We start from the raw sequence: 25,266 nt of genomic DNA on the forward strand, positions 1-25,266 counted from the left end.
TTATGATAAGCTACAACATAAATGCAGGATCTAGACTAGTATAGTACATAGGGAATTTTGTATGTTTTTTACTTAATTTACCAGAACACATTTCCCAAAGAGAGTTGCATGTTTTTTGCATAGGGCACGGAAGCAAAATCCTGTGTCCAGGTGAAATTTCAAAACACAGTGGCATAACTCGAAAGGGAGGAAATTTCTCTTGCCATGCTTGTTTAAAGAATGGTTCCTGAACCAGTGCCATCAAAATCAGATTTTCTTTGTTCTTCATGTGATGTAGGTGTGGCTGGCAAGACCAGGATTTAATGCCCATCCCTAATTGCCTTTGAGATGGCAGTAGTGAGCCGCATTCTTGAACTGCTGTAGTACTTGTGGTATAGGTACACCTGCAGCACTGTTAGGTAAAAAGTTCCAGGATTTTGACCCCGTGATGACGAAGGAATGGTGATATATTTTCAAGTTAAGAGTGGTGTATGACTTGGGCGGGGGGAAGGATGGTGTTCTTATGCACCCGCTGCCCTTGTTCTTTAGGTAGTAGAGATTGAGAGTTTGGAAGGTTAATTGAGATCTTGTGCCTTTTTGCCTACATAATTAGTCTGAAATGCAGAGACTATTAATTGTATCTGAAGCACTTCGACACATGTTTCTGGGATTTGCAAGGGAGAAAAAAATTCATAAATTCATTGGAAGCTGGCAAACCTGCCTACTTTTAACACTGACCAAATTAAAATAATTCTGCAAAACCTTCCAGTGTCCTCTAACATCACTCCCCACACCCTCCCCCAGCCATCCAATTCACATGCTTCTTGGCTCCTTCCTTGGGTTGAGTCATATTATGTAACTTCAATGCCATGTTTGAGACAGAGTTGAATTTCAAACCAGACACTTGATCCATCACCATGACTGCCTATTTCTACTAATGCGATATTGCGCATCTTCTCCTCGACTCCAGTGTCGAGAAATGCACCTCCTTACCTTCATCTCAGCCCAGGGGCCAGCCTAGGCCTTCACTATACTCCCTGCAATGCAAGTATATCTTTCCCAATGGAGACCAAAACTGCACATGCTACTACAGATGTGGTCTCACCAAAGCCCTGTACAATTATAGCAAGACTTCTTTATTCTTGTGGTATTGTCACTGGACTGGAGATCCAGGGTAATGCTCCAACCACAGCAACTGATGAATTTGAATTCAATAAAAACCTGGAATTAAAAGCCTGATGATGACCATGAAACCATTGCCGATTGTCATAAAAACCCAGCTGGTTAACTAATGTCCTTTAGGGAAGGAAATCTGCTGTCCTTATCTGGTCTGGCCTACATGTGACTCCAGACCCACAGCGATGTGGTTGACTCTTAAATGCCCTTTGAATAAGGGCAGTTAGGGATGGGGAATAAATGCTGGCCCAGCCAGTGACACCGACATCCCATGAACAAATTTAAAAAAATAGTCCCCTTGCAATAAAGGCCAACATGCCATTTGCTTTCCTAATTGCTTGCTGCATCTGCATACTAACTCTGTGTTCATTGTATGAGTACACCCAAGTCTCTCTGAGCACTAACATTTACAAGTTTCACATCCTTTTAAAAAATATTCTGCTTTTCTATTCTTATGACCAGAGTTAATAACATCATGCTTCTCCACATTATACTCCATTTGCCATCTTGTTGACAACTCACTCAATCTGCCTGTATCTCTTTGCAGCCTCTTTATGTCCTCACAATTCACATTCACACCTAGCTTTGTATCTATAGACCATCACAAAATGGGAATAAGCTATTCCTTTTCTTGGAAAATAAGAATCTAAAGAAATATAAATACACTAATTACAAAATAGTGAATCAGGTTAATAAGGCTATGTTTTTAAATAAAAGCAAACTAAACACGAGGGTTTATTTCTGGAGGGATAGAATTATAAAGTAGGGACGTTATGCTGATCTTGCAATGAACCTTACTGAGACCACACTTGTAGTACTGAATATGGTTCTGGCTGTCAAATTATGAAAAGGATATAGAGGCACTGGGAAGGGTGCAAAAAAAATGTATGAGGATTATACCATAACTGAGGTTATACCTATTGGAAACGGTTGAACAGGCTCGACCTCTTATTAATTGAAAGGAGAAAACTGAGGAGTGATCTAATTGAGGTCATTACAATTTTGAAGTGTTTTGGTAGAGGGGATATAGAGAGTGTTTCCACTTGTTGAGTAGAGTAAAACTAGAGGCCATCAATTGAAGAGTCACTAAGAAATCAAATGGAGAATTCAAAAGAAGCTTCTTTAACTGGAGAGTGATGAGAATTTGGAGCAGAGTGTTGACAAGTATAGATCCATTTAAGAGGAAGCTAAACAAACATATGAGAGAAGGGAATAGAAGGTTTTGTTAATGGTTAGGTGAGGAAGGATGGGAGGAAAGTCAAGTGGAGCATAAATGCCATCGTGGACTGGTTGGGCTGAATGGTCTGTTTCTTTGCTTTATATTCTATGTAGCTCTTACTTCGTGGCACTTTTTTAAGCTTGTAATCTTGTCCCTGGATTTGTATAAAGTATTTTACTTTTTTTTTCTCCCAACAAGACTAAGTTGAAGCGTGCCTCACTAACGCTGTGGGAAAATGAGATAAATGGAGGATGCAGGATTGATGTCTATATAATACAAAGCAGTAATCTAATAGAGCCAGTTTCTCTGGTGTAAATCACAATTGTGACACTTTAGATACTTCTCTTTACCTAACCTTTTGTCTAAAATTTGATTGCGGCCTCCATATTCTAAAAGTTCTTGCGAATTCATACTGTATATAAATACAATAATGCTTAGCCATTCAACCTTTCATGTCTTGTTGATAGTGACCTGCTTATTCAGTGTGGTTCTGCCCACCAAAGGATTTTGCAGGATATTCAGCTATTTTGGAGGGAGAGTTGTACAGAAATTCTCTTGTCTTCATATCCAGTTTCTCATTTGATTTTTGCTAGCGCTATGTTTATTGTATAATTGTAGCTGTAACTTTTCACCAGGCCTGCTTTCAATAGAAATGTGACTCAATAATGCAGCAGTATCATGTAAGACTATACCTTTGTCCTGAATCCTGAAATGTCACTGCCCTGTAATTATATGATTCTGCCTGTCCTTTGGGTGGATTTGCTCCTTTACATAAATGCAATGGGTGTGTGTGACATAGATTTGGATTTGAAGTGATACATTTATAATTTGGAATTGGTCAAAATGTGTACGCTCACCACATGCACACTTTAGTCCTAACATGAATGGCAAATCTCTAGCTGAGGCTACAAATTCGAGTATGCAAAATGCTGCCAGCAGATTTAACTCAATGGGAGGAGGAGCGAGAAGAAAGAAACATCTGATTTGATGAGCTTTTAGGTGTAGATAAAGGGGAACTGGTGGATATACTGTACTTAGATTTCCAGAAGGCATTTGTTAAGGTGCCACATCAAAGGGTATTGCAAAAAATAAAAGCTCATGGTGTAGGGGGTAGCATATTGGCATAGATAGAAAATTGGCTAGCTAACAGGAAACAGGGAGTAAGCAAAAATGTGTCTTTTTCTGGTTGGCAAGATGTAGGGAGTGGTGTGCCACTGGAATCAGTACTGGGGCCTCAACTTTTTACAATTTTATATAAATGATGGATGAAGGAACCGAAGGTATGGTTGCTAAATTTGCTGACGACACAAAGGTAGGAAAGTGGGTAGTGAAGAGGATTTAATGAGGCTATACGGAATATATGTCGGCTATGTAAGTGGGCAAAGATCTGGCAAATAGAGTATAATGTAGAAAAATGTGAAATCACCCATTTTGGCAGGAAGAATAAAAAAGAAGCATATCTGAGTGGTGAGAGATTGCAGAGCTCTGAGATGCAGAGGGATCTGGGTGTCCTAGTGCATAAACCGCAAAAGGTTAGTACGCAGGTACTGTAAGTAATTGGGAAAGCTAATAGAATGTTTGGTAGTACAGAACTTGAGTATTGCTGAAAAAAGAGATGTTGAGGTTTTTCATCTTGCACTCAACAGAACACTTCAAGAATACCAATATAAGGGGAAAACAATTTATACTGTATGAAAAGAGAATGCTGATTAGTTGGCAAGTAGACTCTGGTTGAGGCATTGACATTAAATATGTATTGCCAAGTATTGTTTGAAATTTAAACCAGGAAGCTTGACCCTGATTGGTCAGTGCACTGCCCTGAGGAATGAGTCAGTGAATGGCTGCCACCCATTTTGTTTAGCTGAAACAGGTGCAATGTGTGTACATGCTCTTTCTGTCTGCAAAGAACAGGGCCCTGTGTATTAGTATATGTAGCTTCCAGCACATGCAAATGCGCCAAACTGCGAGACCGACTGACAATCTTAAATTGTCAGCGTAACTCTTAGCACACTGAGGGTTATTTAGCAAATGTTGTCTAATTGCGGAATCACATCTAATGTTGGACACTTTTGAATTTTGCAAACACGGGCTGGTTGAGTATGGCCTATACCTTCCCTGTTGTGAACAGCGGCTGGGACATGCTGTTTGATACGATCTGCCAGTCTTTGGGGCGTACAGCCTACATACCTAAAATCACACAGGCACTGAATTCGTATATCACATCAGTCATTTGTGTGATAGGCAGGATGTCTTTTTGGCTTGTTGGCAGCATCCTGTTAGTGGCAAATACCACTTGTGTTGTTGCTGCATAGAAACAGCGTGAAATGGCTAGCTTCACCTGTTGCTCAAATTTTTGAGATACCCTGCCCTACCAGGGCAATCCGAGGTGACTGGGCATTTTAAAGAGCCGAAAGTGACGACCTTAAGCCCATTCATGTGTTTGTGTCATAAAAAGCATGAAATGACCTGATCAGGGTAGCCATTACCCTGAAGGATGTCTTTGTGCCTTATTTCAGCATTCTGCTTGCATAGTGAGCAAATGGCTTGGGCCCTATTTACAGGGTTGCTATAAAACCAATTTTATAACGTGTGGAGCTGTAAGAATCCCAACGCGTATATTAACCAGTGAGAGTAGACTTGTGGTAGAGAACCCCTTGGCAGATTTCTCAACTGGTACGTCAAGGAAGGGGAGTTAATTTGATTGCTTCATTTCAAAGGTGAATTTGAGCGCCGGATGGAGCCCATTAAGACATGTAAGGAAATGATTACATGCACCTGCAGATTTAAATATAGTGAATGTATCATCCACATATCAGAAATATCCAAGGGGTGGGAGGCTGAGTGCCACTGCATTGAAGACACATTTCTCATAGAACCCAACAAAGATGTTTGCAAGAGCTGGGCCTAAAAGGGATCCCATGGCAACATCATTTGTTTGGGCATACATGGTGTCATTAAAATTGAACTCAGATGCGTGAATTGCTGAGTTCATAAGTTCAATGATGGTGGATCTAGATCGCCATGCTATAGTGCTGCAGTTGCGATTCTTACAGCTCCACGCGCTATAAAATTGGTCTTATCGGCAACCTTGAAAATACGGCCCAAGCCATTTGCTCATCAAGCAAGTTTGATGCTGAAATAGGGTGCATCAAAGGCAGGATGCGGGATGTGCTATAAATCACGCAAAGACCGTCACTTTCGAGCATGAAAAGTGCCCAGTCTACTTTAGATTACCCTGGAAGGGTAATCTAAGATAGCAACACAAGTGGTAGCAACACGGGTGGTATTGGCCACAAGCAGGATGCTGCCGTTAAGCTAAGAAGATATTCTGCAGTTCACACAAATGAGTAATGTGGTGTATGAATTTCAGTACCAGTGTGATGCTAGGTATGTCGTCCCTACGTCCCAAAGACAGGCGTACCAAACAGCATGTCCCAGCCACTGATCTCAACAGGCATTGTACATACCCAACCAGCCCGTGCTTGCAAAATTCAAAAGTGTCCAACATTAGATGTGATTCTGCGATTGGGTCAAGCTGCCTGGTTTAAATTTCAAACAATTTCTAGCAGTTAACTGTCAGTCACCACCAATTGGTGCATTCTCCATGTCGTCAATGCCTCTACCAATCAGTCTACTTGCCAACCAATCAGCACTCTTCTCATACAGTATAAATTGTTGTTTTCCCCTTATATTGATATTCTTGTGAAATGTCCTAATGAATGCAAGATGATAAAGCTTTGACATGTCTCTTTTTTCAGCAATGATAGAATGTTATCGTTTAATGCGAGGGGAATTGGACACAAAACTAGAGAGGTTATGCTTTAGTTATACAGGGCATTGGTGAGACCACATCTGGAGTACTGTGTATAATATTGGCCTGCTTATTTAAGGAAGGATGTAAATGCGTTGGAAGCAGTTCAGAGAATGTTTACTAGATTAATACCTAGAATAGGAGGGTTGTCTTATGAGGGACAGTTGGACAGGCTATGCTTGTATCTGCTGGAGTTTAGAAAAGTAAAAGGTGACTTGATTGAAACATACGAGATCCTGAGGCGCCTTGAGAAGGTGGATGTGGAAAGGATGTTGACTCTTGTGGGAGAATCTAGACCTAGGGGCCACTTTTAAAAATAAGGGGCTGCCCATTTAAGACAGAAGAGAAATTTTTTTCTCTTGACTCTCTTCCTCAAAAGGCAGTGGAAGCAGAGTCTATGAATATTTTCAAGGCAGAGATCAATTCTAAGCAAGGGGGTGAAAAGTTATCGGGGGTAGGTGGGAATTGGAATTGAGGTTATAATCAGATCAGCCACGATCTTAAGTAAATGACAGAGCAGACATGAGGGGCCAACTGGCCTACCCCTGCTCCTAATTCGTATGTTCGTACTTTTGTTTTCCAAATTTGCATCTTAAACTCAGGTATTTAGTAGCGCACCTGTTAAATACAACAATGTTTGTATATTGATTATTAGGAGTGCACCTTTGTGGTATTGCTATCCCATAGTTCTGTTGCTACCTGCCTAAGCACGGACAGGATTTCTCCTACAGTGGCCTTCTCTCCTATCCCTGCAGTTACAGCAAACCTGCATCCTCAGCTATAACTATCAAACTCCCTTTTTCTCAATGCATGTTGCCTCTCAGCATTATTATCAATGGCATAGGGTCAGCTTTGTATCTATGCTAATCTTATATACCTTTACCTTTCTTTCACCTTCTACTCCATAACTTGCTGCTCTGTCCAATTGTCCAAAATTAAATTGTAGATGAGCTAGAACTTTTTTCTGCTAAACATTGGTGAGGCAGCAACCATTGTGTATACTTCGCATCAGAAGTCTGCACTTCAGCTATTGATTTCATACAGGCAGACTCAACTGTGCGTAACCTCTGTTCTCCTTCATCCAAAAATGAGACCCGAAACCCACATCTAATTGTTCATTAAGCCTGCCTATTTTCATATTGATCTTTTGTTAGTGTCTGACACCACCTCAGCTGCAGCAGTATTGAAGTCCTCATCTCTAGTTTTTATCATCTCCATGTGTCACCACTCCAGTGCATTCTTGCTGGCTTCCTAAACTTCACTCTGTAAAAATTCCAGATCGTCTAGAACCCTGCCACCTGCAACTTATCCAGATTTTGATCAGCTATAATTCTATCCACCATTATAGACCAAGCCTTCAAGCACCCTGGCCTCTTTACCTCAATGCATCTCCCTTTTCAAAAGCATTGTCTAAATCTAAACCCACCTCACTGACCTCCCCTAATCACCGTCCCTAATTCTTCTCTCAATTCCTGCTTGGTGTCTTGACATCTGCACCCCATCTCTTCTTCTATGAAGCAGCTTTTAATGTTTTGCTAGGTTATAAGTGCCATGTAAGTGAAGTGATGAGAGACCAAATTGATTTCCGTAATTTATTAATGTTGCACCTGGCCTATTAAATCTGAATGTGTTAGGATTTTCACCAAGTCTGCGCTATATTTTAAAATGTTCTTCTAATACAAAGAGAAGGCTACTTCCTAAAGGATCCATATCCAAGATGGTAGTCATTTCAGAACCCACTTTATTTATGAAACTGTTTCTGTGAATGCAGTTACAGTAAATTGATGTATTTCAGCAAAAGGCTAGGGAAATCTGAAGATTAAATCTTACAGAAGATCAAATACTTCTGTGACAAATTTTTAAGAATATGTTCTATGCCATCCAAGTTATTCACACAAATTGCGAGTCTTAATGCATGTTTAATTTTAAGCTTATACTTCAGCATACATCTGCGGGTCTGTGTGTCACTGGATGGAATTGATGAGATATTTTAACCTATCCAGCATTGATGAGGATTTTGGAGACTGTCGTGCAAATAAGCTGAAACTTTATATGGGTGCTTTTGCTGCATAGTACATTTGAAACACCGTCAACAACACCCCCCCTGCCCCATTAGGATTAGAGATTGTGTTTTCTTTATTCCCCTAATGCTTTGTTGCTTATATCAACTGTTCCATATGAGAGATGCAGAACAGGTGGCTGGTGCTTCCCCAGGTGGGGGCGGTCACTTATCCTGAGTTGTTCTTATGCACCTCTTAGCAGTTTGCTTAACATAACATTTGCAATGGTTGAGGATCTAGTTGCCTGCTTCCTTTCTCAGTCACTGAATGCCCAATGAAAAGTGGCTGACTTAAGTTTCCAAAATGGGGGCAGAAAGTGGGAATGAGAGAACCTTCAAGATCAAAATATCCATGAAACAAGATACGATCAATCATTGTAAAAGATATTTCTCTGTTTACTCTACTAATATTTATATTTGTGTGTATATTTTCAGGTAAGACGGGTAACGAATCAGATTGTTATGAACTGTGCTGATATAGACATCATAACAGCGTCATACGTTCCTGAAGGCGCTGAAGGTAAGAGCGATGTTTATTCCAGCTTTACTTTCAATCTCCCAAACATATAACACATCTGTCTGGCATAAGAATTGTTGTGTGATGCCAACTGTATAATTTTTCTCAAACATTTAATTGTCTTTGTATTTTATGTAAAGTTGATATGCATTTTTCTAGCTTAAAGAAGTTTTACTATTTAGTAGTTTCCAATTAAACATTCACTCCCTCCACCATCGGCACACACTGATAGCAGTGTGCACCATATACAAGATGTACTGCAGCAACTCGCCAGGGCTTCCTTGACAGCATCTTCCAAATCCATGACCTCTACCTCTGGAACTAAGTATTTTCAAAATTGGATCTCGCTGCAGTAGGATGTAATTATATAGCTAGGGCAGGCCAATGGTCTGACATTATAGCTTTCCTTATTAGTGGTACCAATATTAGTAATTCTGCTTTTGGATGTGCCTAGGCGCTTCACAGGAGCACAATAAAATAAAATATGACATTGAGTCTCATACGGCGATGTTGGATAGGCTTTAATGGAGCCTGCTGGAGTGGTCATGATGGAGGGGAGTGCTGGAAAAATCAGGTGGGAAGCCTATTCCCAGTGGCAGGAGTACTGTTCTGCATTTAGTCTGGGGCAGGACGGGAATCCCACCCGCTGGCAGTGGGATGTCAGTTAGTCTCATTTAATGAGCCACTTGAGAGCAATTATCCCAGTTCAGCAGGATTTAATGGTGACTGAGATTTAATGGGTCTCCCACACAACGTGAAAGCTGCCCAGCAAACCCCGTTGGGTTTGCCTGCGGCCTCGGGGTAGGTTGTGCAGTGCGCAGCCCCACCCAGCTGGACAGCAGTGGAGAAACATTGAAGGAGGATGTTATGGTCAACCCGTGTCAAAGGCACAAAAATGGAAAATGCTGGAAAAACTCAGCAAGTGTAACAGCATCTGTGGAGAAAAAACACAGTTAACGTTTTGAGTCCTTATGACTCTTCTTCAGAGCTAAAGAAAAGTAAAATGTAATTAAATTTATACTGTTTAAGGGGGGTGGAGTGGGTGAAGCTGGATAGAAGGCCATGATAGGTGGAGGCAAAGGAGAGATTGCCAGAGATGTCATGGACAAAAGGACAAATGGGTGTTAATGGTAGTGATACTGGTTAAAGGAGGTACTGGTGGTAGCATTAAGGTTGGAGAGCAGAATGTGATAATGGCAGGACAAGGGTAAGCACTCTGGAAAGAACATGAACAAGTGACAGATGACCCTAGTGAGTTCGGGGAGAGGGGACAGTGGTGGGAAAAAGGATTGAAAATAGGATAAAACAATGAATAAAAATGAATTTAAATAAAAACAGAAAAATAAGCGGATAAAAAATAAAAATTAAAAAATTAAAAAATAAAAATTAAGAAATGAGAATGAATATTGAAAAAAGGGGATATAAAGGGGATGAGGATGGAGGAGAGAATTCATGGTCTGAAGTTGTTGAACGCAATGTTAAATCCGGAAGGCTGTAAAGTGCCTAATCGGAAGATGAGGTGCTGTCCCTTAAGTTTGTGTTGGGCTTCACTGGAACATTGCAGCAGGCCTAGGAAGGACATGTGGGCATGAGAGCAGGATGGGGTGTTGAAATGGCAAGCGACAGGAAGGTCTGGACCATGCTTGCAGACAGATTGAAGGTGTTCTGCAAAGCGGTCACCCAGTCTGCATTTGGTGTTTCCAATGTAGAGGAGATTGCATTGGGAGCAGTGAATACAGTAGACCAAATTGAAGGAGGTGCAAGTGAGGTAGTGTTTGGGCCCTTGGATGGTGAGGAGGGAGGAGGTGATGGGACGGGTGTTACGCCTTCTGCGGTTGCATGGGAAGGTGCCGTGGGAGGGAGATGAGGTGTTGGGGGTGATGGACGAGTGGACCAGGGTGTCCCGGAGGGAATGGTCCCTACGGAATGCGACAGGAGGGCTGAAGGGAAGATGTGTTTGGTGGTGACATCATGCTGGAGTTGGCGGACATGGCGGAGGATGATCCTTTGAATGCGGAGGCTGGTGGGGTGAAAAGTGAGGACAAGGGGGACCCTATCATGGTTCTGGGAGGGAGAGGAAGGTGTGAGAGCAGAGGCGCGGGAGATGGGTTGGACACAGTTGAGGGCCCTGTCAACCATAGTGGGTGGAAAACCTCGGTTAAGGAAGAGGAAGACATGTCAGAAGTGCCGTTTTGGAAAGTGGTATCATCGGAACAGATGCAACGGAGGCGAAGGAACTGAGAGAATGGGTTGGAGTCCTTAAAGGAGTCTTGTCAAAGGCTGCAGACATGTCAAGAGGATGAGAAGGGCTTTTTTTTTGTCATGGTCATAGAGGATGTCATTTGTCACCTGTTAAGAGTTGTTTCGGTACTGTGGAAGGGTTAGAAACTTAATTGAAGGGATTCAAATGTGGAGTTCCTGGAAAGAGCGACATCATATTCAAGAACTTTGGTGAGGAAAGAGAGATTGAAGATGAGGCAGTAGTTTGCAAGGGTTTTTTTTGAAGATGGGGTGATCTTGGCAAATTTCAAGGAGAGAACTGTTAACAGTATCAGCTAACATGAAGACCAGGAGGGGAAGTTAGCCGGTCAGCAGTTTGTGGAATAGAGTTACAGTAGTAGGAATTGGATCTCACGGACACAATGATCTTGGAGTTAGCATGTAGGTCGTTAGGAGAGTTGCTGGAGAAAGATGTGAGTTCCGTGCTGGGGCAGGGAGGAATTTTAGTGGAAATTTGACCCTGTGGGGACCTGGCAGAGGCAGCTGATTGGATAGTCTTGACCTTGGTGACAAGGAAATCCATAAGCTTCTTGCACTTATTGTTGGAAGTGAGGGTGGAAGAGACTGGTTCGAGAAGTTGGTTTGCAGTGAATAAAAGAAGCTGGTGGTTACCATTGCAGGATGATCCTGAAATAGTGAGCAGTTCTAGCAGATGAGAGTAGGATCCAGTGGTGCTTTTATGTGGTCCAGCCATCTGTTGATGGATGACTAAACCTGCCATATCCTTTCAAATCTGTGTCCCTTGGACTTAAGGGAGCGGTGATGAGGGTCATACCAAGAGGAATGGCCAGGGTGAGAGAGAGTAATGGTTTTATTGGGGACTAGGGCATCAAAAGTTGAGTGTGTGTGGTTGAGCGAATCAGTAGTTGCAAAAATATTGTGGCTAATGGAGGGTCAAAGGCTAAATAAACAGTTGGGATTTTAGAAGTGCAGCCGTAAGTGAATTGGGAGATTTTTTTTTCCCGGGGCAATGCAGAAGAAGATAGGGTTGGGTATGGAAAGTGGATTTGAGTGGTGAGTGATACAAGCGAATGATTGCAGCCTGAACTGCGACTGATATGATGGGACCAGCAAGACCATGTGAGATTGCAAGGCCAAGCGTTGACTGTGCATATCTGTTGGGGAGTTTACAAGTTTACACGGAGGGAAAGATTTAGGGAGGATAAGAGGGCAGTGAAATCCAGGAAAAAAAGGAACATGATTTCAGATGGAGGTTGAAATCCCCAAGGGTGAGAAGTCATTTGGTGCAATAACTGAGGGAGGGAAACATCCACAGTAACAGATGGCAAGGGCCTCGTTCATAAGTCAACAGAGGGAGATATAGAGAGGGGTGGTGAGAGGAAAGACAATTTCTTTATCCTACAGTTTTACCTTTTTTAAGTGTCTTTGACCAAACAGTATGTAACTGAGGTGTGCACACCAAGTAAATCTCAGGTGGTATTTATAGTTTAATTCTCCAAATATCAATCAAATCTCTAAACCTGTACCCAAAACAAAAAGTTCACTCCATTTAATCTTTTGCTTCCTATGAAACCTGGCCGAATCCACAAAGTAATATAGGGTAGAACTGCTGAGATGAAGAGTGAATTTTTTTTTGATCATATATCGGAAATTAGTATGCATCACTTGTATGCTTTCCTGATTTCTTTGGTGAATACTACATCTCAAAGCAGAAGACTTGGGCTGAAATCAGGTTTGTTAATAAATTTAAAGATTACAGATTTGGCTGGTTTACAACATTTATTTCGTGTCTCTATTCACAATAAATGTCTTGAGTCTCTAGTAGCTGTTGGCAGCAATGCTCTTGGTTTTGGACCAGGTATGCATTCATATTATGAATCATTATGACAACGAGTCTTTCGTTAACCTTTGCCCTTGCAGTTTGGTTATTAGTATTAATTATCTCTATCTGGTGAAGGAATTTCCATTTCATATAGCTGATCCCAATCTTGCATGTCTCTTCAAAGGTAGTTAAAGACATTGGAGAAGGAATGCACCTCTCTAACTAGCTATGAGTCATTGCTGGTAGATTGTGGTTCACATAATGTATATTCATCTGGACAGCTTAATCTCAGCAAGCAGGAGCCAATTTCAAGTGGTCAGAATATTGGCATTGGTATAATTTACCTCCACACACCTGAAATATAAAATATACATGTGTAGCCATCCTGCATTTAAATATATATTTTAAGCAGGAAAGAGATCTCTTCTACTCAAGTTACAATCTTTGCTCATTTTTAAGTTAGTTGGGACAGCAGTATAGGGGCGTTGCAATTGTCCCTGTAATTGTCTTATTGTCTCTGGGTTAAAGATTCCATTCTGGAACAATCAGTTTTTCCTCTGCTGCTCGTTGTGTTGCAGGTGGTTGGGGTGGGGTGGGCAGAGGAGGGTAAGGAATTTTAAGTATTCCAGCTGTGGGGTTTCTTTGTTAGTTGTGTGACAATTTGAATGGAGGACTTGTCTAATGTTGATGTATCTCCAGGAAATAAGGAACTCATCCTGTCGTATCTTATAATCTGGTAACAGTCTGATTCCAGCATTACTGCTGTCATAGGAATGTATTTGAACATGTGGCCACAGTTGCCATGGCAAATGCTAAAACCAGACATTGGTTTCAAAATGGAGTTGGTTAAAAACAACAATTGTTGATAGCATCAGGGGCTATTAACCTTTTTGAGACCTGAATTTTCTTTGCGCCTGCCTATGCATGTCATTTCTCGTTACATAATATCTGCCAAAATGTAAGGTTTTGTATTTTTCTAAAAGCAGCTTTAGAAAACCAGAGCAGAGAAATATGCAGGGTGTTTATCCACTGGTGTTAGTGACTAGACAAATCTTCTATTTTTTCTCTCCTGGTAAGTTATTCCCTACAGCTTCAATGTGCCTGATTTGCACTTCAACTGTTAAGGGAATGAGTAGATTGTCTGCTATCCATTCTTTCTGTAGCTGGACATGAGAAAGTGTGTCTTCCTCTCCCCTGCAGCGAGTTGATTAAGCTTCTGCTTGGCATCTAGCCATTTGGTGTGACTTGGATTTCAGCTCAGCTCAGCTCTTGAAGTGTCTTTATCCTTTATTTTTTTGACTCTGTTAATGGTACCATCCTGGCACTATGTTGTTCATCTTGTTTGAAAATGTCAGAGCATTATTGAAAGGTTGCAGTTTGTGCTGTCAATAAAGAAGGAGCTTGCTGGGCCCCACACGGTTGTTAATATCTGGAACCTTGTTACCTTGGGATGTTGATTTGAACCCTATTGGAAATTCCGAGATTAAACAGCTTTCAGCATTGTTTACCACTAACCACCACCCAGTTTGGAAAACTGCATTAATGCTGGTATGCCATGTTAATAAGGGATGTTTAATTAAATTAAAAGCAAAAAACTGCGGATGCTGGAAATTCAAAACAAAAATAAAAATACCTGGAAAAACTCAGCAGGTCTGGCAGCATCTGCGGAGAGGAACACAGTTAATGTTTCGAGTCCGTATGACTCTTCAACAGAACTGTTGAAGAGTCATACGGACTCAAAACATTAACTGTGTTCCTCTCCGCAGATGCTGCCAGACCTACTGAGTTTTTCCAGGTATTTTTAGGGATGTTTAATTGTCTGGGAAATAGAACTTGCTAAAGACATCAAATAGTTTTGAAGTCAGTTGCATCCACAATGTACAGCCCACTGATGCTTTTCCAGCAATATTTAACCCCTGCATGAGAATGCATATATTATTGTTTAAATAAAACCTATTTACTACCCTTTTCTTATGTTGGCATTGATCCGTGCTAGGCTACAGTTCCACAGGTGTTAGATGGTTCTCTAGGTGTATTTTTGCAGGTGAGTATTGGCAGGCTACTAGGCTATGGGAAGGCATCACAGCCAACCAGTCGTTTCTCCTTGTGCAACATCTACACACGTACTTGCTAGCATTGGTTAGTAGATGATGTCTTATCGCTGTCCCCTTTCCTGCCCTGTGAAATGCAAGGGTCATGAGGATAATTACAGCCACTGTGTCTAGGCTGACATCAGCTAACCCAGCACAGCTCAGGAAATGAACCCGGTACCTCTGCTCTGCATAGCTTAACACAGTGGCATAAAGTACAGTGGGGAATGCATTATCAGGGGATCTAACGGTACCTAACCACTACAAAAGAGTGACATACATTTTTTTCCCCATTTCCCATAATCTAGGTATGAATTTAGAAATCATATTAAATATGTAGCTTCTCCAAAGCTACTTGTAAAATAGAAAATGGTTTGATTTATTATTGAATTGCTATATTTATATTTGTACATGTGTTTGTTTCTCGAATAATTTATCCTGCTGCTGCTATTGTGCATCGATATTGCAGAAATTCCACCAACAACTGAAGTATTTGACTGCAATTAATGCTGACTTTGTTCACATGGTGGTTATTGCTTTTTGCAACCAATATTGAAATTTGCTTTTTCCATGTGAGCAGTAAAATGACCAACTATAATGGGAACTATGGTTACTGTTGAGTCCAAACTTTACTGTATATTACTGAGCTTTTTTCCTCATTTGCAACATTTGAGATTTTTTTTCTTTCCTTTCCTTGTTCATATCTATATGCCCTAAATATGCAGATTATTAGCAATTGCATTTCATGATATTGGTCAATATTAGTGTATTTCATCTGTCCCACCATTCCCTGAAACTCTATCACAAGTATGGTAACTACTTAGAAAATATCATGCCTCCAACCAGGTTGGGTTCCACACATTATTGATCACAAGCAAACTATTCAAATGGGAGAGGTGGAATGAGAGGTAGAGGGAATTGTTTATCAGAATGAGCAGTTTCTGTGCTGAGAAGTTGAACTATTTCAGGATGCACTCAATGACATGTGCAATAATGTATTCAGCAGAGAACTCTTTCTATAGCACTCTTCTGAAATCCAGTTTGAGTCAATAAACTTTCTCATGCCTGTTTTATTTGTTCACTTTTTTCTTGTCTCCTCACTCCTCCAGCCCCTCTTCTGTTTTACTATTCTCACCTTGCTCTTCCTCCACATTCTATTTTCCAATGAGCCCTCTCACCATCAAAAAAAACTCAAAGTCAGTGCAGTCAAGCTGCATGGTTAGTTGAGCTGAGGATGACTTTTAGTTTTTGTTTTCATGCTTAACGATTTTTTCTGGTAAATTTGAGATTAAATTTCAAGTTCCCAATTTTAGATCTGAGTTCTTAGATCTCCCCTTTCTGCTTCCCATTTAGAAAATGTTCTTTAATTGTATTAAGCCTAAAACACAGTACAGAAGAATTTGTTACAGTAAACCTTTCTTTGAAGTAGGCTATTATTAATGTACAAGAAAAAATTAGTCTCGGGTGTATTAGAGAGGGCAACCACTGCTGCTTCATTTTCACATTTAGTTGGAAGCAATGGGTACATAGAAACCCGAGGAAGCTCAAGGCAGAAAACGTTCTTGCTGGTCTCCTAAGCAGTTATTGTCTGGCAATGAGAGCTAACTTGGGAATAGATGTGTTATAATTTTAATCCGCATGCAATCATAACAATCCAGTTTGGTCATTGCCGAAGCAGACCAATTGGTACAGGCTTCTCTGCATTGTATTCCACCATCTGAATCAACTTAGAATATTAATTAAATGTACATGATTTCTGTGCTGCTGCAATCATTCTACTATCTTCAAAATTCTGCAACTTCTGTTAAACCTTTGGCTTTGCTGGATTGCTTTTGGAATTGGATCTAATCAAGTAAACACACTTTGTTATGGTGCTGTCTTTAGGCAGTGGTTAGATGATTTTGCTTAATGCTGTGTTGGAACAACTCAGCTGGGGCTTCTGCTTTTGTTTCTGGGTTAATCTGAATAGAATTGTTGAGTCTCTGCCAGTCAGTGCTGAGTCAAAAGCAGTTTAATGCAATGGGTCTGCTTCATTGACAATTGGACAGGAATAGCAAACAAGCACAGAATAGCAACTGACTAGGGGTGGTGGGGTCGGGTGGGGAGGGTTGGTGGTTGTTTATGCAATCAAGGAGCTCAGGTGATATCGCTGGCTGTTAAAATTAAGTTGTATAAAATCAGATGACCCCTGAATTTGTTAAAGCCTTTGTGTTGCAGTGCAAGCCAGGGTGTGCAGCTTTAGTTCCCATGTAAGAACTTCAATTTAAATCAAATACATTTACTGCAAGTTGTGTTTCCCTGGGGATTATAACATAGATACCAAATGGACTCACGCTCGGGCAGCCTTTGATGTAAGCATTCAGGCTTGAACATTTTATTCTATAAAAGCTTGTTTGTACTCTGTTGGTAGGATCAGATTTTGAATATGGGAATGTTTTGGGTACTTTGGGACGTTGAAGGATTGGACTGAGCTTGGAGAACAGCAAAAATGTTTGATCCAGGCTTAGTGCTGAAAATTATGAAGAGAAACATGCAGATTGAAACTTGTTTTTGGTGGAAAAAAGTTGTTTGAAAGGCAAATTGGGGAAAGCATGGCAGCCATGCTTGGAAACAAGTTGCTTAACTTTGATCACAAGACTTCAAGACACACAGAATCACCCCGCCAGAAGTAAGACTAAAAATTAGAAGAAAATGCCCCCCCTCCACCTTAGCAGAGTTTGATGTTAGACTCCTAGTAAAAACAGTTAACCTTGTTGATTGCTCTTTAAGAACAGATTGAAGGTTATGAGGGTATTCAACATTATGGTTCAATAGCACAGGAAACATTTCAGTTTATATAGCATCTTATCTGATCTAAATATCACTAAGTGCTTCATGTAGTGAATTACTTTTGACAAACTGTGCCATACAAAGGTAAAATCTGGCAGCTGCTCTATGTAGCTTGTGATAATTTGGTATCAATGAGTTGGATAGAGGATTGATTTGTTATTTGGATTGTTGTTGAGATTTTCTTATACTCTTTTTCTTATTTCTCAACCTTCCTTATTTCCTCATACTTGGTTTTTAATTCTTTTTATATCTATATGTCTCACACTCTTCAATCTTAGTTTGTTTCGAACCTCCACATATGTCAGCAACATCCTGCAACTTGATAATAACAGTTGCTGAAAATGTTGCTTTTTATCAACTTGAACTGGAAACTTATAGACTGGTTGAAGGGATTTGCACATACGTAAGAGGAATGTGTTTGATCAGAAACTTTTATTTCATGGCCTGAATCTTCTGGTTGGCATGCGGGGATGAGCCCCGCTTGCTGACGTGTAAAATGACGCACGGTGATGTCAGGCGTGCGTCCCGATGTCACCGCACGTCATTCAGATCTTCGGTTCGGCGGGCGCACACCGGAGTTGGCTGTGTGCCCGCTGAACTGTCAAAGGCCTATTAAGGCCATGTAAATACCAATTAAAATAATTAACAGGGCTGCCCGCCCAACCTTAAGTTTGGCGGGCAGGCGAAGAGCCCAGGCGGGATGAGGTTTCATGAAGGCTTTATAAATTGAATAAAAATTTTTCTTAAAATTCATTGACATGTTCCAGCTCATGTGACACTGTCACATGAGGGGCATTGTCTAAATAAAATTTTTTCTCTCTCTTTCCATTCATAATCAAACTAATCTCCCTGAGGCAGCTCTGTGCCTCAGAGATTTTTGCATTCTTTCACGCCCCTGCAAAAGAGAGCAGGCCCTGACTCCTCCCCCTCCCCCCGCCTGCACAGGGAACGCTCAGTGCTTCTGGGTGTGCGTCACGCTGGGTGGGCTTTAATTGGCCCGCCCACATAAAATGGCATGCAGCCGATCGTGGGTGTTGATCGGCTGCGTGCCCGCTCCCGCTCAGCACCCCCACCCCGGACAGGGAAAAAATTCTCCCCCGTGTTTTTTTCTTCTCCTGACTTTCGAAAACACAAACAGGTTATTCCTAGCATGAAGCAAATTCTATGTTATGAGAGTACTAAAATGATTGGTGTATAATCTCATTAAATGTAAAACAGAAATCCCTGCCACTGTTAGGTGTTTAACTTAAAACGTGATATTAATTTGGTATGTATCAAATTATTGTTTTAGATTACACCTCCATCCCCCATCAGGACGGTCTGAGGGCTCTCTGCTTCTTCCTTGAACAGAGGCCCGAACAATCCCCATCCACCATCACCACCTTCTGCCTGTCTAAATTTGTTCTTTCATTGAATAATTTCTCTTTTAACTTGTCTCACTTCCCCCAAATAAAAGGTGTGGCTATGGGACCCTGCATTGGCCCTAGTTATGCCTGTCTTTTTGTGGGGTATGTAGAACATTCTTTGTTTGAGTCCTACTCAGGGCCCTTTCCACAACTCTCTTTCTGGTACATTGATGACTATCGGCGCTTTTTCCTGCTCTCGTCCGAAACTGGAAAAATTCAATAATTTTGCTTCCAATTTCCACCCTTCGCTTAATAGCTACCTCGATTATACCTCCTCAAACCCTGCTCCCTGTAAGGATTCCATTCAATTCTCCCACTTTTTCAATCACATTCGTTCTGATGATGCTACCTTCCACAACAGACTTCTGACATGTCTTCCTTTTTCCTCAACTGAGTATTGTCTCCCACTGTGGTTGACAGGGCCCTCATCTATGTCCCACCCTTTTCTCGCACTTCTGTCCTCACCCCTTCCCCTCTCTCCCGGAACCATGATAGGGTTCACCTTGACCTCACTTTACACCCCACAAGCTTCCACATGCAAAGGATTATCCTCCACCATTTCCACCAGCATGATTCCACCACCAAAAGTATCCTCCCCTGTCAGCATTCCAAAGGGACAGTTCCCTCTGCAACACCCTAGTCCCCTCTTGTATTACCCCCAGTGCTTCATCCTTTTCCCACGGCACCTTGCCATACAATCACAGGAGTTGTAGCACCTACCCCTTTACCTTCTCCCTCCTCGCTGTACAAGGCCCCAAACACCGCTTTCAGGCGAAGAAGCAATTGATTTGTTGTTCTTTCAACTTAAGTCAATTGTATGTGCTGTATTTGTTGCTTGCAATATGGTCCCCACTACAGTTGGGAGAGCAAATGCAGACTGGGTGACTGCTTTTCAGAACACTTCATTCAGTCTGCAAGCATGACCCCCACCTCCTGGTCGCTTACCATTTCAGTTCACCATCTTGCTCACATTTCTGTCCTCTACCTGCTACACTGTTCCAGTGAAGCCCAACGCAGGTTTGAAGAACAGCACATCATTTTCCGATTAGGCATTCTTCTGAACTTTTGAGTTCAACAACTTCAGACCATGAATTTTGTCCTCCATTTTGTATTGCCTTTCCCCTAGTGCCAGTCTCTATCTTGTTCTCATGTTTTGCTTTCAGGCAATACTGACCTTTATTCTGCTATTAACACATTCTGCATTTTGTTTTCAGACAACACTGACCTTTATTTTGCTATTAACACCTACTCTGGACCAATGCTTTGTTCCTTTACTACTACCATTACCACTTTCTTTGCCTTTTGATCCATGACATCTTTGTCATTTAATCTCCCCTGCTCTCCAACCTATCACTAACCTTCCCTTTTTGCTCCAACTGACCCTCCCCTCTTTTTTAACAGTATAAAACCCAACATATTTCTGCCTCTCTTCAGTTCTCATTAAGTCATATTGGACTTAAAACATCAACTCTGTTTCTCTCTCCACAGATGTTGCCAGACCTGATGTGTTCTTCCAATGCTTTCATTTTATCACTGTTTTACATTATTTAAAAGTTGTCAGTAAAACTAAATTGACCATAAGCCTTTGACCTTGATTGCAACTTTTTAAGTTTCCAGTAGTGAAATCAAGCTGACTGCATTAAATCTGTCACTTTCACTTGGTTTAATAGGAAGTGACTGATTTCTATATTAGAAACTAAAAAGTTGCAAAGTCCCAAATTATCCATCAGCATTTTAAGATAAAAGATAGGTTTACGTTTTGGGTAGAGGATCTTTGTCGGAAGATGGATTTTCTATGCAAAATGTCTTTAACTTCACCATTGGTGGGCTGCCTTCATGCTCCTATTATTTCATTTTTGTTTACAATTAGAAAGTCCTGGATTGCCTTTGTGAAAAGTGAATGTGTTACAACGCATAGGGAACAAAGGGTGTGCCCATTTACTTTCTGATTTTTGTATTCAGAAGTACTGTGAGAGAGAAGGATTGTAAGTAACGTTATGTCGATTTTGAGTCACCGGTCCTAATACTCGGGTCTTGTGTACCCTGTTTACCTGAAAGCTATATATCTCGGAGTTTTAAGACTAGCTGATCAGAAAACTTCTTTTTAACTAGGTTTTCATGACAGTTGCTTGCCCATGCTGTGCTCGTAGAAGTGTTGTTCTGGCAGTAGTAATCATTTACTGGCACACTGGCGTTACGATCCCCAGCTGAGATTGCCACTGGACAAGTCTGATCCCAGTGTGGAATCCAGCTAGGGATCATAACAAAGTGGGGGCTCTTGCGGGATTTGAAATGTGGTCAGTGGGTGATTGGATGCAGAATAATAATTGGTCAGTGATTATCATTTTAAGGCGGGATTGGAAATCCTTGAACATTAGTGGGATCTAAGAATCCTTTTAACAAGTACTGGGCATAGGAACTAGAGTTGCTGTGAAGTATAGTTGAAATTTGAAATGGCTTTGGAGGTTGCTAAGTCTTTTTTACAGATGGAAAATGTAACTCTGGCTTACATAAATTAACCAAGAGCAAGCTAATGGAGTTGGGGATAAACTGGAGTTAGAATTACCCAAAGGGGTGAGGAAAGCAGGCGTAGTTCAGATAATAGCACAGCACTTAAACTGGAAGGGATACTAGAGAGACCATGTTCTCCAGGGAGAGAGTCATACCTGGAGGTAGTGAGACTTCAGTTACAAATGAAGAAACTTGAATTGGAGAAAAAAAAGACGAGAATTAGAATTGAAAAGGCAAGAGGCAAAGGAAAAATGAGAATTGGAATTAAAAAGGCTAGAGGAAAAGGAATAAGAGCATTTCAAAGAGAAATGGAAATGCAAAAACTCGACCTCCAGAGGAAGAAGTTAGCAATGGAGGAAAGAGAAAAGGAACAAGAAAGGGAATACCAGCTTAAAAGGCTAAAGTTAAAAGAGAGATCTCGGATGCTGAAGGATCGTTCTGATGATGAAAGAAACCATCAACCTAAACCTATCAGGGAGATGTTTTAAGTTTGTGCAAGCTCTCCTAAAGTTTGAAGAAAGGGATGTAGAGGCATTCTTTATTTTGTTTGAAATGGTAGCTAGGCAAATGATGTGGCCAAAAGAAATCTGGACATTACTGTAACAGAGTAGGTTGATAGGTAGAGCTGATGACGTTTATGCTTCACTTTGCGAGGTATCAGTGGATTATGATGCAGTGAAAAAGACTTCTGAATGCATATGAGTTAGTCCCTGAGGCATACAGACAGAAATTTCAGAATATAAGGAAACAGCCTGGGCAGACCTATATTGAATTTGAAAGGATAAAGCAAAGTAATTTTGGCCATTGGATAAGGGCATTAAAGGTAGAGATGGCGTATGAAACTCTTAGGGAAATAATTATCGTGGAAGAATTTAAAGATTCACTTCCTCTTGTAGTTAGAACCCATGCTGAAGACCAGAGGGTTAAAACAGCTCGCCAGGCAGCGGAGATGGCAGACGATTATGAACTGATCCATAAATCTAAGCCCTTTTTTCATCACCCCCGTAAACCAGAGAAGGATAGAAGATGGGAAGGTGAAAGGAAGGCAAGTAACATGGGAAGAGAAGGGACAGTTGGGAATTCTCAGGAAACTTCTCAGGCCAGAAAAGAAGGCACTGAGGGTGGCAGTGACATTCAAAAGCCTAAGTGTTTTCGTTGTAACAAGGTGGTACGTGTTAGGGCAGATTGCTAGAGATTAAATGGTAGACCTATTGCAGAAGTAGGAACACCAAAGAAAGGTTGTGTCAGAAAAGGAAATAGTTGTTAAAACTGTAGCAGTGGCACAGGTGAAACGTGTTTCCCTCAGAACATACAGGAAAGGGGAATATGGTTTGGGATAGTCCAGAGAATTCTTCTTTGACTACTGGTGAAGGAAGTCAGACTGTTAGAGGTTCTGGATGTTTTGTGTTGAAGGGAGAAGTATTCCCTTACTACTCCAACAAAATAAGTAAACAGATTAAAATTTTGAGAGATACAGGGGCAGATCAATCATTGATGGTGGCTGATGAGACTTTGTATTCTGGATGGTTTTATGAAGGAAAAGGTATTGATAAGGGATATTAATGGAATTTATCAACCTGTTTCTTTATGCAAAGTTAACTTACAAAGTCACTTTGCAAATGGTATTGATACAATGGGAATTATTCCTAAATCACCTATTGAAGGGGTGGATTTTATTCCGGGTAATGTTTTGGCTAGTGGAGACAGTAATGTGGCAATGACTACATTGCAGCAGGCAATTGATCATGCTGATCTTAACCAACTTCAGAAAACTACTGTGGCCAAAAGTGAAACACTCATTGCCGATAACAAGAAGGAAAACCTGATTAATGTAGAATACCAACTTTCATGTACAAAAGAAGAGTTTGCTAATGAAAGAAGAGGATTGGTGAGAACATTGAGAACCAGTCGCAGAAAGTGGAACACTTGACTGAGTTCTTGAAATGTCTAAATGATAAACTTGTAGAAGCAAACTTAATAAAGGTCAGTCTTCAGTTAAAACTTGATGGACTCCAAACATCAGGAGTCTCTATGAAATATCATGGAAAATGCCTTGATCAGGAAAAGGAATTGTTGGTAAATCAGAATAATTGTTTGAATGCAAAATTAAAAGCCAAAACTAACAAACTGTTGGAACTTCGTCGTGAAAAAAGCAATGAGTTTCTTGAACTTCAATGCAAACTGGAGAAGGGGAAGAAGTGTGGTATGGAGTGTCACAATTCGAAAATTGTTCCTGTGGATAAAAACTCTGCTAAATTGTGGTCCAGTTGAGCAAAGAACTGATCCAAGTAAAATTACCGATGTATCAACTTCAGTAGTGAACAATATGAAAACAACTAAAGTGCATGCAGAATTGGAAATCAAGAATTGCCAATAAAAAGGACTGAAAGCACAAAATGGCCCGGAAAAGTCAATGACCAGAGACACTGATTTACAAGTGCTTGCTGATGCTAGTACACAAGATAGAGCTGTTGGAAGCCAGGCAAGTGGACAGTTTGCAAAAGGCCATCCAAAACCTGGAAAGGAGTTGCATGATACAGTTCTTGGATTATGCAAAAGAGTTGAAGAGTTGGAACGAACTATGAAACTCCAAAGGGAGAGCATAATTAATATTGCTCAAAAGAAGTGGAAAAAACTTGTTTGAAATGGGATCTATAGAAACAACAATATCACAAAAAGTTTAAAGATCAAACCAAGTAGGAGTATGAAACCCTTTTGTGCGAACATAAAAAGCATCTCAACGATACCCTTGAAATGGCGAAAAGCGATTTTGATCAGAGAAGAAATGAGATGTTAACTTGCAAAAATGCCATTTTGGCTTTGTTAAATCGAAATGAGAATTTACCACATTTGTGTTTGGAAAATGAGGTTGAAGATGGAATTACGCCTACAGCGCACAAAAAGGACGATTGGGCTGTAGACTTAAATGAAACATTCTTTGCTGAGTTAAAAACTGGGAATAAGAGGAAAAAGAAACATAAGAGTTGAGTTATGATAATACTATGATGTGAAAGTTCTATTAATCTTATTACATTGAATTTGTTTTGCTTAAATCTTTGTAATTGTATAATATGGTGTGTAATTGTGCCGAGGTGGAAAATTTATTTGTATAGTGCGTAATAAGCTATTGTTAGAGGTTTATAATTTTGTGTGAGGTGGATGTAAGGCCATTGTAAAGAAATCTTCACTGCTGTGCAGCTTTCTTTCCTTCAAAGGGATAGGTGTTAGGAAATAGAGACAGTTTAAGTAGATTATATTTGTAGGTGTTAGGAATGAGTTTTAGTTTTAAAGTTTAAGTTGATTTGTATTTGTGTTAAGAAAGGTCAAATTGAGCTTTAGTTTCACTTTTAAGAAGGTGTCTGCATTTCTAATGAGGTTTTTTTTAACGACTGTTGCAGCTAAGGTAAGCAGACAAGAGTAGAAGAATTGGGCAGTTGCCTAGCAACAGGGGTCTAGAGAGGCAGGTCCCTCCCACAGAGACGCAAAAGCTAGAAACAACAGTTTGTTTTGGAAGCTGTTGGAGTTCAGCTGGTTTTGAAGGTAGATGCCAGAGAAGTAACCTAGAAGAAGCAGATAACCAGCTCCAAGCTAAAGTTGGTTGAAAAT

General features: G+C 40.7%; 1 protein-coding gene across 2 annotated transcripts in view; it reads left to right on the forward strand.

Moving 5' to 3' along the window:
* The window catches only part of npepps (aminopeptidase puromycin sensitive), a 230,832-nt gene that overhangs the window by 87,536 nt on the left and 118,030 nt on the right, over positions 1 to 25,266 (forward strand). For both annotated transcript variants that reach the window (XR_013573387.1, XM_078529383.1), the window contains exon 2: positions 8,680 to 8,764. Coding sequence is in view for 1 of the 2 variants with exons in the window: in XM_078529383.1 (XP_078385509.1) it covers positions 8,680 to 8,764 (85 nt within the window). In the remaining variant the exon portion in view is untranslated. The remainder of the gene's footprint in view (positions 1 to 8,679; positions 8,765 to 25,266) is intronic.

This window comes from Cetorhinus maximus, chromosome 25 (assembly GCF_964194155.1).
Source record: "Cetorhinus maximus chromosome 25, sCetMax3.hap1.1, whole genome shotgun sequence".
Classification (NCBI taxonomy): domain Eukaryota; kingdom Metazoa; phylum Chordata; class Chondrichthyes; order Lamniformes; family Cetorhinidae; genus Cetorhinus; species Cetorhinus maximus.